This window comes from Mizuhopecten yessoensis, unplaced genomic scaffold, assembly GCF_002113885.1.
Source record: "Mizuhopecten yessoensis strain PY_sf001 unplaced genomic scaffold, ASM211388v2 scaffold716273, whole genome shotgun sequence".
In the NCBI taxonomy this organism is placed as follows: Eukaryota; Metazoa; Mollusca; class Bivalvia; order Pectinida; family Pectinidae; genus Mizuhopecten; species Mizuhopecten yessoensis.
The window spans coordinates 345,023-358,742 of record NW_018480034.1 but is presented as its reverse complement, the minus strand read 5'-3'; the positions used below and the strand labels follow the sequence as shown (position 1 = coordinate 358,742).

General features: G+C 37.1%; 1 protein-coding gene across 1 annotated transcript in view; it reads left to right on the top strand.

Annotated features, from left to right (window-relative positions):
- The window catches only part of LOC110442496 (protein prickle-like), a 104,717-nt gene extending 94,796 nt beyond the window's left edge, over positions 1-9,921 (top strand). The window contains exons 4-6 of the mRNA XM_021486137.1: positions 3,934-4,185; positions 6,313-6,516; positions 7,373-9,921. Of these exons, the coding sequence (XP_021341812.1) occupies positions 3,934-4,185; positions 6,313-6,516; positions 7,373-8,923 (2,007 nt within the window). The 3' untranslated portion in view covers positions 8,924-9,921. The remainder of the gene's footprint in view (positions 1-3,933; positions 4,186-6,312; positions 6,517-7,372) is intronic.
- Positions 9,922-13,720: the final 3,799 nt, after the last annotated feature.

Below are 13,720 nucleotides of genomic sequence, written 5' to 3'. Positions count from 1 at the left end.
TAAAAACTCCTTTCCGTCAATAAATCTTACGATACTACCCCACAAATAATCATTTCTGGCACTGTTTCCTCGGATAGAACAAAATCTGGCAGAGATCTATTCACTTGTCTAGGAACAGACAGTGCAGTTGGAATTGTAGAAGTCCCCCCAAAAAAGTCTTGGCAACGTCATAAGTGGTTGTTAGGGCGCTGCAGACTGGGGGTGACACTTCTGACTGATGAGGGCCAACCTTAGGTTTTGTCAAGCATGTCTATATTATGTCAGTTTTAGCAGCAGATGGGAACTTTTATGTAAAACTGCTGTCAAAATGGCATGTCAAGGTTATTGTAGGAATAGTTTTTAGTTTTGCTGCTAAATATTTCCATGAATGTAAATTAGAACCTACATTTTTGGAACCTAGGATGAAGATCCACATGAAATAGACACGGTAGATGTATGTAAGGGATAAGTTGGTGAACCTGTGACCAAAATAGTTCTTTCAGATATTTTTGTTTTTGCAATGACACAAAGAATTTGAAATGCAAAATGGTTGATCTTAGAAGGACGATTCAGAAAATTGCTATTAACTAGAGAAGTGATGAATGGTTGTTGGAAATTGCTGTAATCCTCACATTTGTAACTGCAACTATTTCTATAAATGTTGTAACCTTGGTGATCGGATTTTGAACACCAGTGTGTACTTTTACACAGCAGTCTATCGTATTTTGATGAATTATGTAAACTTTACACAGGGGTCTGTAGTAATTTGATGAATTATGTAAACTTTACACAGCGGTCTGTAGTATTTTGATGTCTTATGTAAACTTTACACAAGGTTCTGTAGTATTTTGATGTCTTATGTAAACTTTACACAGGGGTCTGTAGTATTTTGATGAATTATGTAAACTTTACACAGGGGTCTGTAGTATTTTGATGATTTAGATGTCTTACAAGATTTCTCTGTGCTTCATCAATGTGTTTTGTTCGTTGATCTTATTTCTTCTTCGAAATAACTCTGTAGTGCATCAATGCCTGACCCGGTGACCCAGGCAGCCATGCCCGCTGACATTAATGGCTTACCATCTCCACCTTTACTTATCTAATAGTTGTGGAAGGATTTTTGGTATTTGACAGGGAGAGAACCGCAACACTGAACTTTCGGATGTCAGGATGTTAAGATTTGACACAGCGGTCGGTAGTCAGAGAGAGTTCCAACACTGAACTTTAGGATGTCAGGATGTTAAGATTTGACACAGCGGTCGGTAGTCAGAGTTCCAACACTGAGTTCTGAAATCAAAACCTAATAAAGTACAGATCTAAATGTTTTTGTCCAGAATCTCCCGTTGTTATCCACAACCTGTCAGATATGACGACTATGGAAGAAGTGTAGCGTAATTTGCCAAACATTTGTTGGAGATGTCTTATATACATATTACTTATATAAGTTATCGTTGAAAAGATGTCGGCCATCATTTTTGTTTCCCTTGATACTAGATCTGCACTTAAAAATTCTGGACTCTTTTGTGGGTTCGATAATGTGATGTCATAGGTATGTAAGCTGAGCTCTTGCAAATAATATTGTTACATAATGGGTCTTTTAATAACATGTAGGCATGAATTTATATTTGATATGTCAAAACCAATTGGTTTATCATGAATTTCTATTGACTTAAGAAAGATGGCAACCATTTTGTTAACCTTCATATCAAATCTGCACTTTTACTCATTCACTCCTGATATTTCATAATTAAATATTCCAACCTTTGAATTGGAAGAGTTCAAATGCGTCTCCAGGGGTATATGAGTTAAAGCTTGGTATATTTTATAGATTTGTGTCTGGATATTTCAAAGTTTAATTGTACATAAAGCATAATTTTATTATAGATCTATCAATGTAACTTTCTGATTTAAAATCAAATACAGTTCCATTTAGTGTATTTTGAATTCAAAAACATAAATCAATCCATATAAATCACAGACGTATATCTTGCGGGAAGTTCTTTTATAGCTATCTTAAATTTTGTTATAAACATAGTACATTCCTTTCGTTAAAGTTTCCCTCCCCAGAAATTCAACAGTAATTTACTGGCTGTGTGTGATGGTGTACCCTGATGTATCTTACCTCGTAAAACGTGAATTACAAAGACATTATGGGCTCTCCGTACATATGAAGTAAAATGATACGTGTGATTTCTCAATTTAAGAGATGTGTCAAGACTTTATTCTTGTTTTACTACTGGGTGTTTTGCCGAAGTTTTGATAAATGTTTTTTAGATAGATTTATTCAGAAGATTTTGATTGGTGTACGATAATTACGTTCTTAACCGACTTGCTATTTTAAGTGGCGGCGAGTCCCCTAGAGTACATTTGATGATGTGACCATGAAAGTCGGCAAATAATTACAAGAGAAATGGGTTTTTGAGAAGTGTGACTTGTTGAAGAGATGCGTATGGTACAAAAATGAATGATATAATCACCAAACTCCTGGAAAATTATTGACAGCTTCAAGGTCTGGGATGTGTTTTCTTACAAAGTCATTCTGTATTGAGCTCTTTCATAGGTATATATGTATACATCAGGATCAGTGTGGGGCTTTTTGGATAAAAAAACCCATTTCCAATAATTTTTTGAACTGAATGAGAAATCACCTGCTCATATAAATTACTTTTCTTGGCATGAACTCGAAAATGTCCAGTATTTCATAAAATATGAAAGAGGCAAAGCTGTCTGCTCCACGTTTGATAGTTGGTTCCTGCCAAGGACACTGTGATATGTGCTTGAGCAAGACTTTTAACCCTGATTGTTCCTGTCTACCTAGCTGCAAGATTAGGTAGCAGCATGCTGAGAAGCAGCAGAATCAGCATCAGTCTGCACCGTATTAAGGAATTAGGACAAGGATATCGCTTTGTCTATCTCTGTAGTATGCCATTATCACAAGAGTTTGGTTTTAAATTCGAAGTACTTCTTATCAGGGTGAATTTCTACGTTTGAAAACTGATGCAGTGGTAGTTCTTATGACTTCACGATGGAGTGACTCTTACGCAATGAAAAGATTTCTGCAGAGATTTCCACGATTTCTAACGGGAGCCACTCCCCACCTGTCTTATCGCAAAGTCCCACTAAAACCGCCTGAAGATAGGAACTGTACCAAAGGATCATCAGTACAGAAATATTAATGCACAAATTTCTGTTACAGCTAACAAGTATTTTCATTTCACAATTGCACAGGGTATAATAACAGATTTCATCATGTATAACATTAACCCTTAAAATTTCTTGTCATTTGTAAAAGTTATTTTGTAATTAATGAGACAGAAAAAGCCAAATAAGTTTTTTTGCCAGATTAGTTTTGTGTTTCGAGATTAAGCTTTAGGATTTCATGATCTAGAATGAGGCTTAACTACCTCCAAAGAGACTGTGAATAGATCCAATTATGTCGGTAATCGTCTGTGCAGTTTCCGTGCAACGGATAAGTTGGGAAATAATACAACCACCTAACCACATTGTTGAAATTGAAATTGTAGAAGTGGACGGGGACTTTCACAGGTTTCTACTACGGGCGGATATTACAGACGCTTATTGTGAAAGCACCAGTTGAATGCTAATAAAAATTGTTTTGAAGGATATTCACATCCACGTTCTTCATCTCTTTCCTCTTTTCTCATTTTTTCCGACCAGACTTTCCATAAATGTGTATATCTTAATGAGTCTTACAGCCAGTTTGATTAAGCTTGCTTTACCTGTCTGAGAGAGGGGAGGGATGATGTGATAGTTTTAGATTATTGAAATATTAGAGTGTAATATTTTTGTGAATTAAAAATGACTGCAAGACAGATATTCTTACCTGTACACTTTTAATGCAGTTTATGTGCTAAATGTACTCTCCAAATCATACTGGATTTGTGTTTTTGAGATGTTTTATGGTGATTATAATTTTCTTCTGTACTTTTCCAGGTCCATCAGTACTTCACTGCTTTGCCAGAGGACAAGGTTCCGTACCTGAACAGTGTCGGGGAGAAGTATCGGGTTCGTCAGCTGCTGCAGCAGTTACCTCCCCATGACAATGAAGTACGCTACTGTAATACGCTGTCTGAGGAAGAGAAGAGAGAGCTACGTATGTTCAGCACCCAGAGGAAAAGAGAGGCCCTGGGGCGGGGCAGTGTGCGGCCCCTACCCCTCACCATGCAGGGGAGCATATGTACCAAGGTAAAAGGANCACCCCCACCCCCCGGGTATTCTTGAAATACATATGTTCAGAAATGATCTTCATGTATAAAAGTTTTTGAACAAGTGGTGGATTTATTACTGGTATTTAGCATTGGCTTTTCAAGTTACCTGTGTGACACAGGGTTGGGCTTTTCACTAGTTAATTCATGTGACTGGGCTTATCATTGGTGAAACCTTAAACAAAGGGTGGGCTTATATTACTGGGCATGGGCTTATCACCACTTACGTGTAGTTGTACGTAATATACAATACAAACTGTAACCTACAGAGGGCAACTTTCATTCTACACAAACTCCTTGTATTATCTTGTTCCCGAATTTCCATCCAATTTCAATTGCATGATTGGTTTAACAGAAGGCATGTGCAGTCGGAAAAAAACTCTCTCACCCCGTGTTTTTTACCAGTACTCCGTCTTACAAAACATCCGGGTCTGTGGAGGTATCGTACACTGTAGGAGGTCTCTGTGTCCTGTGATCCTCTTGTCTCGGTTAAATCTATGTTATCATTTCATTGACTGGTGGAGAGTCACGTAGCACCACTGACAAGTTCACTGATTTTTTTCCCCCTCAAGTATTTTTTTTCTTCTGTAACAGAGCTGATACAAAAATGTCAGCAGTTTTCTAGTGTACGTACAGGTTCATGGCCCCCTGTATCTCCGCTTGTCTCTGATATAGTAATAGTTTCTTAACCTACAGTTCATAAGAACTAAAGTATCTTAGAGGGGAGGGGGCATTTGGATCAGCAGAAAGATGGGGAAAATTAGTACAAACATGAGCTAAATCAATCATGTTTGGATTAATACAAATATCTGTGCATTGGTCCCCGAATGATTCAGACTTAGTCACACCGTTCAGAGTTATTCCAGTAAATATTTCTAGATTTTATTCGATACTATACAACATATTGACTACAGGATTAATACGAAACAGTGCTTTTAACCAAGTCAAACTTATGTTGCTTGACATTGATTTATTTCATAAACATAAAGCGATATTACAAATTTTGCCATATTTTGGTCCTCTACGGGGTTTGTTACTAACATATTTTTGTGTAACAGTGTCGAGACTGACAAGAAGAGTCCAATCAATGTTAATAAGTACATTATAAATTACGGAGACTAAAACGTTTGATTGTAGTATACCCTGTAAGTATATCCCGATGCACTGTTCCCAAACTACTTAGAGCACGGCTGATCTAGGCGTACTGTTACACCCTACAACTGTTACGTGACGGGGACAGTTAAGTCGGTAGAAACGGATCATATGCACTTAACGGGATGTAATAGATATCCACATTATACAGACGAAAGAAGGCCTTGTATGTAGGGCTTGGAATTTGTACTGGAAATTATACCCGGTGTATGTAAAGGAAACCAAACTACTGGTAAATCTCCCGTGTAATCAGTCGGTGAACACATGGTAACAAAAACGTACAGAACGGATGAGATTTAGAAAGTAATATCCGTAGATAAAGTGATTTTCTATTGGCATTACAGAATGATGAATATTTTAACGGTAAAAATGGAAATGGCTGTAACACAATTCCACCCCTCATCGTTTCCAATGTCTGACTTTATAGCTGTTACAAATGTGTCCGGTAAACTGACTGCGACAGAACAATTTTCACGTCCTTTTAACCTTTTTCACACCCTATTAACCGTGAAAGGTTACAGATCTAAATGGTCACCTCCCTATGAGTAGGTACTGTGGTGCAGGGGAGGTAACTCTCACAGCAAAATGTGCACATTTACAAAACACATACCACCTAACGGTATTTTTTCATTTGAAGTTTATTTAGAAGTTTAAAGTCAAAATTTAGTTAAACAAGGACATTTCTTTCTACTGCAAAGACATCTTAACACACATCAGATTTTGCATGGAATCTTGTAGCTTATAGCGTAGAACTTTTTATCTCTTATTAATTTACTTAAAGATGCATATTGCAATTTCTCATAAATTTGGGTAGATCCATAAGTTTAAAGGCAGATGGTTTTTTTATCGAAAATTGTTTTTTATCTGACAAAGTTGAATCCTTTCTATTAAGGGGAATATAACGATACCATGCAATCAGGAAAAAATTACATTTTGTCATGTTTGCCTATTTCAGTGCCAAGAGGTAGTGCCAGGAGGCTCTATAGCAGTTTTTGCGTCGCGGGCCGGACATGATCAGTGCTGGCACCCAGCATGTTTTCTATGTACTACCTGCGAGGAGTTGCTCGTCGATCTCATCTATTTCTTCAAGGATGAGGCATTGTACTGTGGGCGACACCACGCTGAACTCATCAAGCCACGATGTGCTGCTTGTGACGAGGTATACTAATCTTTACGCCAGATTTCAGTTTTCGTTTAATAAAATCATTTTAGTTTCTTATAAAACCTATAATAGGAATTAAGATCTCCTGACAGAAATTTCATTTCATTGGTATTTTTTACAAAATATGTAGAGCCAATTTAGTTTCAACTTTTTCACCACTGTAGACCATAATGGACTCATCCAGATCAATGCATGGGAGAGTCAACTAAAGTTGCATAGGAGTGAAAGGGTTTACGCCAGAGTTAACTTTTTGGTTTATCCTTGGGGTATTACAAACAGTGACACCAGTAATCAATACGAGATTACATAACATCCGGCCACTCACTTTTTTCTTCAGAAACTTTCCCAGTTGAATATAATCCCTTCATCAAACGCACTCAGTATTAAGTAATGAACGTCTTGTTTTTATATCCAGTGGACCAGTAGTTCTGCTGAGTCGACACCCTCATATATAGTGATGGTAACATCCAATGTCTATACATTGTGTTCTATGTACCACGTACATAGCCAAACTCCCCTACAGTGATTCAACAGCTTCAGTTTTGTCTAAACAATGCACAGACTTGTTTTTATGTGCTATATAGTTATGCTAAAAGCAATTGACAAAACATGTACTAGTACTTTTAGATTAATGATATATTGTCTCTGTTTGGTAAAGTTGGTGGCCATCTTGTTTTTAAGCCAGCTGCTCATCTGTCCTTCCTCCCCTGTATCATTACACATGAAGCAAAGGAAGACATTCATTGTTATCATACTGGGATATACTAAACATGTCTAGTCGTCATATTTTAGTGTACATTTTATCAGTTTTCTAAACATTTGTATTATATCACGTTTCAACATAATTTTTCAGATCATTTTCGCGGACGAGTGTACTGAGGCAGAGGGTCGTAGCTGGCACATGAAACACTTCTGCTGTTTCGAGTGTGACCGACAGCTGGGCGGCCAGCGTTACATCATGAAGGAGGGGCGGCCTTACTGCTGCATGTGTTTCGAGAGGATGTTTGCCGAATATTGTGACACATGTGGAGAGCACATCGGTGTCGACCAAGGACAGATGACCCATGAAGGTCAACACTGGCACGCTACGGAAGTGTGTTTTAAATGTCACACATGTCAGAAATCGTTGATTGGACAGCCATTTTTACCTAAACATGGAGTAATATACTGTTCTGCTGCATGTAGTCGGGCAGGGTCAATGCAGACACAGACCCCACGCCGTCCAGAGGATTATGCGGCAGACATTGATGGCATGAGACTAGGCTCCCCTGTCAGTCACGCCCTGCAGGAGAACAGTGTTATGGGGATACAGGAAGCTCTTCGCCAACAGTATTCTCTATCGGATAATAGTCAGCCTTCGTCAGATCGTGATCAAGGATACGCCACCAGTAGCAATAGTGAGGTTTACGCACCAGGAATGTACGAACCACCTCAGTCCCAGCTGTCTCATGTTCGAGAGTCACAGTGTAGTTACGAACTCAATCTGGATGGTCTGAGAGAAACATTGCCCCCAGTGTATGAAGGTGTACGGAGAAAGAAACGTTTATCGCAATTTTCCATGCCTGATCTCTCAAAGGAGCCAAGCTCTCCTCTGTTGAACGAGCGACATAGCAACAGTAGTTCACGTAATCGAAGTCGGTCTGGTTCTCAGTCAAACCTCAATCTTGGTGGCTTCCACAACTATGAGGAAATTGGGCCAGCATTGTTTCAGTCTGATTATCTGCCCAATCAAGCACCACCTCATTTATTTGGAAACAGACCTGACAGGTCACTGAGTTCATCCCACGCTGGTAATGTACAGAGTTACCCCGAGTTACGTAACATACGCTGTGTGAACCAATCTCCTCAAAACGAAGGTAGGAATCCCCCTCAACTACCCGACGGTGAGAAAATGAACCCGATACGACGTCCTCCTACAGGTCGTCCCCCTCAGCCGTCACAGGCATCACGGTACCCGCGTAGTCGGAGCTTCGAGGGTCGGCCTTCAGACAGGCATCATTATCGGGACTATCATAGGGATCATAGAGAACACAGAGGCCATCACCATGAAAACAGAGGTCACCATCATCATGGACACAGAGGACATGCAAATGACTTTCAAAGTCATCTGAACGAACTTAGAGGTAATCCGAGTGAGTTACCATCCACGAGTCAGGAGCCTGTGAATCAAACAGGTTCTCGCCGTGTGGAGTTTCTGGACGATTATGAGGATGACCAGTGTAGCACATGCTCCAGTTCTACAGATTCAGATGATTTTTATTACTACTATGATAATCCACGTAGCTTCACCAACAAAATCTCCTATGTGGACGATATGGGTGTCGGCCTAGGGCAGAGTAACGCCATGAGATCGCGGACATCTGGCCGGCACCGCAGTAAAAACAAGCAGTGTGTCATCTCCTGAACCAAGGAAGAGTGATTGTCAACATCACTCGGAGGTTATTTGTGTAGATGGAAGGACATCTGGAGGATTTTTGTGTGATCTTGTTCAAGGGAGATAATCGGTTTTACTCAACACTTTAAAAAAACATGTTACATGACTCGAATGTTATACACTGCTAACCAAACTGTCAAAATATACCAGTATAAAACTAAATGTGTTCATAACCTTCGTATACACTTAAGTTATGTTGAAATATATAATTAATCTGATGTATGTTTTACACTATATTCAGATGCATTCTGTGTGTTCCATTATATTGGGGTTTAGAAACCTAGATATGTGACGGTTTCAGAATATCATAACTGCTGTTGGATATGTGAGTAAGAAGTGACTCACTTATTACTAGATGAGCTGTCTTTCAGTTTATAAACACTGGTGTTTTCATTTACTTAAATAATCAAAATTGTAATCATTAAATTTATTAAGGCTTTATTTGAAGCATATAGAAGTAAAAGAATAAAATCATATAATTTTGTTTCAGCTCATTAACAAATGAAATTTTTTGACCTATTGGTGCTAAACTTAAAATGGTCGCTTTATGTAAAAAAATAATTTAGTAATGCTTTGATTACTGTTTCCAGTCGATGCTATTTCGTTGTTGAATCAAATTGGAAAATTTCAAAAAATGTCAATATTGTTGATTTTCTTCATTAATATACCTAGATATGCAAATCAATTTTACAACATCAGGAACTGCCGAAATAAAACACACATGTATTTCAAGTTTTACCTAAATGTAAGGATTCCTGTATATTCAATAACATCATTTTGTGTAAACTCTCATCCATGTTGGTTGTCATGACAACCACTTATATCATAGATATTCTATGTGAACGTAACTATTATACTGTTATAAAATATATACAGGTGTCTCAGCTAAAATATAAGCACTGAGGTAATTTTTTTCAAAATTCAAATATCGATTTAGTTTGCAAATTGTTTTATCAAAGTTGTTTTTAATTTACTATAAGGTATATTTTAAGGTCAAGGTTTTCCATGACTTTTTTTAGCAGGTCAAGGTCAAATGGACCTTAGTGCTACCTTAAAATTAATTTGTTTTGAATCAAGATGGGAACTTTTTCCCCTGAGAATTTTATGCCAGTTTTACTTGAAGAAAGAGTCTAGTGCTAAATCAATGTAAATTGACTATACTCACAAAATCAAGTGTTGTGATATTTTTTCCAGATATTGACTTTGAGGGTATGTCTAGTCTTGCGACCAATTGATCATAACTTAAAGGTACAGATTCTGTAAGTTGTTCTGGTATAATTCCCAATCTGTCAATTTAAAAATACACATTACTTTGACTAAACTTTTTACTTACTTAACACATCTTAAAATTCCCCATAGATTGAATAACGGGAAAAAGTGACAAAATGATAAATTTATCGTCTTGTTTGTTGATTTTATTTTTTTTTAAATTGAAAACACACCTTTTTAAAAAAAAAGTTACTTTAGCATTTGTTGTTGTGACAAGAGAGTAACACATCAGTACTTACATTGTGTTTATATTGGCTAACTTACAGAACATGAACCTTTAAGATGTTTTGTATATATTTGTAAGCAATGTGTTTTGGTCTCTTTATAAGTATATTGGCTGTTCTGTGTATATTTGGACCTATTTAAATCTGTTTTTATGTACATACTTGTTAATAGACCTCGTTGTTATGTATACTTGGCACAAAGTACAGCAATCAAGATATTTAGTAAGGCTAGATCTAGGCCCTTGGTGATGGGAGATAGGGGAAAATTAGCTGGGATACCAAACTAAATCAGGCAAATACCAATTGGGAATTTCTAAAAAAAAAAAAAATTACAAAAAAAACATTTTGTTTATTTGATTTGTTGTGTAATTTACATGGATTGGTAAGCCATGGATGAGTTATCTCCCCTGGCCCTTTGCCTGGCATCTGCCTTGTTTATTACCTAGTTACAATATCAGTATTATATATGTATGTAAAGGAGCTATAACTTACGTATATTTGTCATTACCTTCATCAGTCATCAGCTATAAATGCATTGGTTAATAAGTTCTACAATTTTGATTCAGCATGAAATTTGAAATTTAATGTATGTTATGCATTTTTGTCAATCATTTATTTGAATAATTTTGACACTTTTTTCTTCAAAATTAGATTATTTTGACACTGCAATTAAGACTCAACTTCAAAAGCAGAAAAAAGATAACAAAATGTTTGCCAAAGAAGGAAATCTATACTGAATTTCCTAATTTATGGAATTATGTATAATACAATGGTTGTGATTGGGTTTAATGGATTGGTTTAATTATTTTAACAACAATTAATGCTTCTCATGCATTTAATTATCATATGTCTTGTCCGTAACTGACCTTTTTTTTTTTATTGAACTTCTGCTTCTTGTTTAAGCAACTTGATGCATTTTTTTTGTACAATTGATCTTGGTTTACTAGGATTCTCCCAGCTTACCACTACAATTTCCTAAAGAGGGCATTGACCTTACCTTGTAACCAGCAATATTTGATCAGTTGTTTTCTACACGTTTGGCTATTTGTCCGCACAAAAACAGAGTGTGAGGTATGTAGCAGTATCATTTTCTACCGACTTATAGTACAGTTGAACCTCTTGATAACGACCCTCTGTCAGAAAAGACAGGATAATGTGATGTTAGACAAAACAGTTGAAACCCTCTATAGTGACCCTATCAGACACAACAGGTTTTGTGATAATAGAAAGTACAAAATGGACCTCTCTATAGCGACCCTCTGTCAGAATGGACCTCTTTATAGTGACAACCTTCGATCTATAAAGCTTCATTTCAGAACCCAAAAATCTTCCCTCAAATTTCATTCTAGTAGAATAACTCACCAAAGTGAGTGATGATCTTGTGAACTATTTCCCAGGGAAATAGCTTGGAAGAAGATGTGGCTTGTCCAAGCTTTAAACAATCAGCTTATGTTTTGGTGAGGCTCCAAATTTGACTTTCACCTCTAATATGCAATTGCAGCTTGTTTTTTTTCCCCATAGATCTGTGTTACATTTCTTCTGTAACTGGTCATAAACCACTGACAATAATGTAAATGAAGAAAAAATTGTGATGAATAAGTATAAATCTACGCCTGTTTCTCTCAGCTTGGCCTCAGGAAATGCCTGGTCGCGGGGAACAAGATAACCCCGTTTATATAAAAATCTATACATAGTTACAATTTAACTGTGTATTCTTCTCCCATACTTCACATTTTCATTCTGTTTTAGGTAGGGCAAAGATAAACTTTTTGCTCAGGTAGGGACAGATAGCTTTTATAGAAACAATGTTGTTGAGACTTCTGACATTGTCGGAGATTCACAGATCTGTGAAGTTCATGCAGTATATCGTTACATGTAGATGATAGATACAAGAAAAGTCATTGATCACCTATGTGAGGTTGAAAGAGAAATCTCAGCTCAATATTTCGGAGCCCAAAAGCAAGGCCTTACGAAGTGAAGTTCTGGCCTTAGAATCCTAGGCATGGGTTGACATTTGTCTGTCTATATCACATAGGTGATAAATAATACTATCGTTTATCCATTACGAGGGTCGTTAAAGACAGGTGATCCTATAGACAGTTGTCGTAGATAGATATGAGCATTGTGATATTAGTTCGGCGTCTGTGATTCATTTATTGGTTTTGCAGATTGATTTTGCAGGGCAGCAATCAGTAGGTTATAGACACGCGTGATATTTAAGTTAACGTTCTTTCCTCGTCTCTTTGTATGCAACTAATGCTTTGTGCCTTTGTGGATGAATATGCAGTCTTATCTTTAACTTTCATGTTTTGTATATATACATGTGAGACATGACATCAAAATAAATAAACATGGATTTACCTCTTTAGATGAAGATATGGTTTTTGTTTTGTTTGTGAGCAAGATAATTGATTTTAGTGAAGCTTCACAACATTGACTTAACAAAATTAAAACTGGAGTTTTCACAAACTGTACAGAGTAGAAACTCGAGATGAAAAAGCCTGTTACACAAAACATTACACGGACAAAATTCAAGCTGAATAAGGACCTTTTCACAAACTTTACAGAGAAGAAACTCGAGCCGAGACAGACCATTTACACAAACTTTACAGAGAAGAAACTTGAGCCAAGACAGACCTTTTACACAAACTTAACAGAGAAGAAACTCGAGCCGAGACAGACCATTTTCACAAACTTTACAGAGAAGAAACTTGAGCCGAGACAGACCTTTTCACAAACTTAACAGAGAAGAAACTTGAGCCGAGACAGACCTTTTACACAAACTTAACAGAGAAGAAACTTGAGCCGAGACAGACTTTTTACATAAACTTGACAGAGAAGAAACTCGAGCAGAGACAGACCTTTTACACAAACTTAACAGAGAAGAAACTTGAGCTGAGACAGACCTTTTACATAAACTTGACAGAGAAGAAACAAGAGCTGAGACAGGCCTTTTACATAAACTTAACAGAGAAGAAACTTGAGCTGAGACAGGCCTTTTACATAAACTTAACAGAGAAGAAACAAGAGCTGAGACAGACCTTTTACAGAAACTTAACAGAGAAGAAACTCAAGCTGGGTAAGACCTTTTACACAAACTTAACAGAGAAGAAACAAGAGCTGAGACAGACCTTTAACAGAAAATTTACAGAGTAAAAACTCAAGTTTGAAGAAGCCTATTTCACAAACATTACTGAGAAAAACTCAAGCTGAAGGAAGGCATTAAAATAAGCTTCACAGAAAAGAAATTCAAGCTGAGTAAGACCAGTACCAC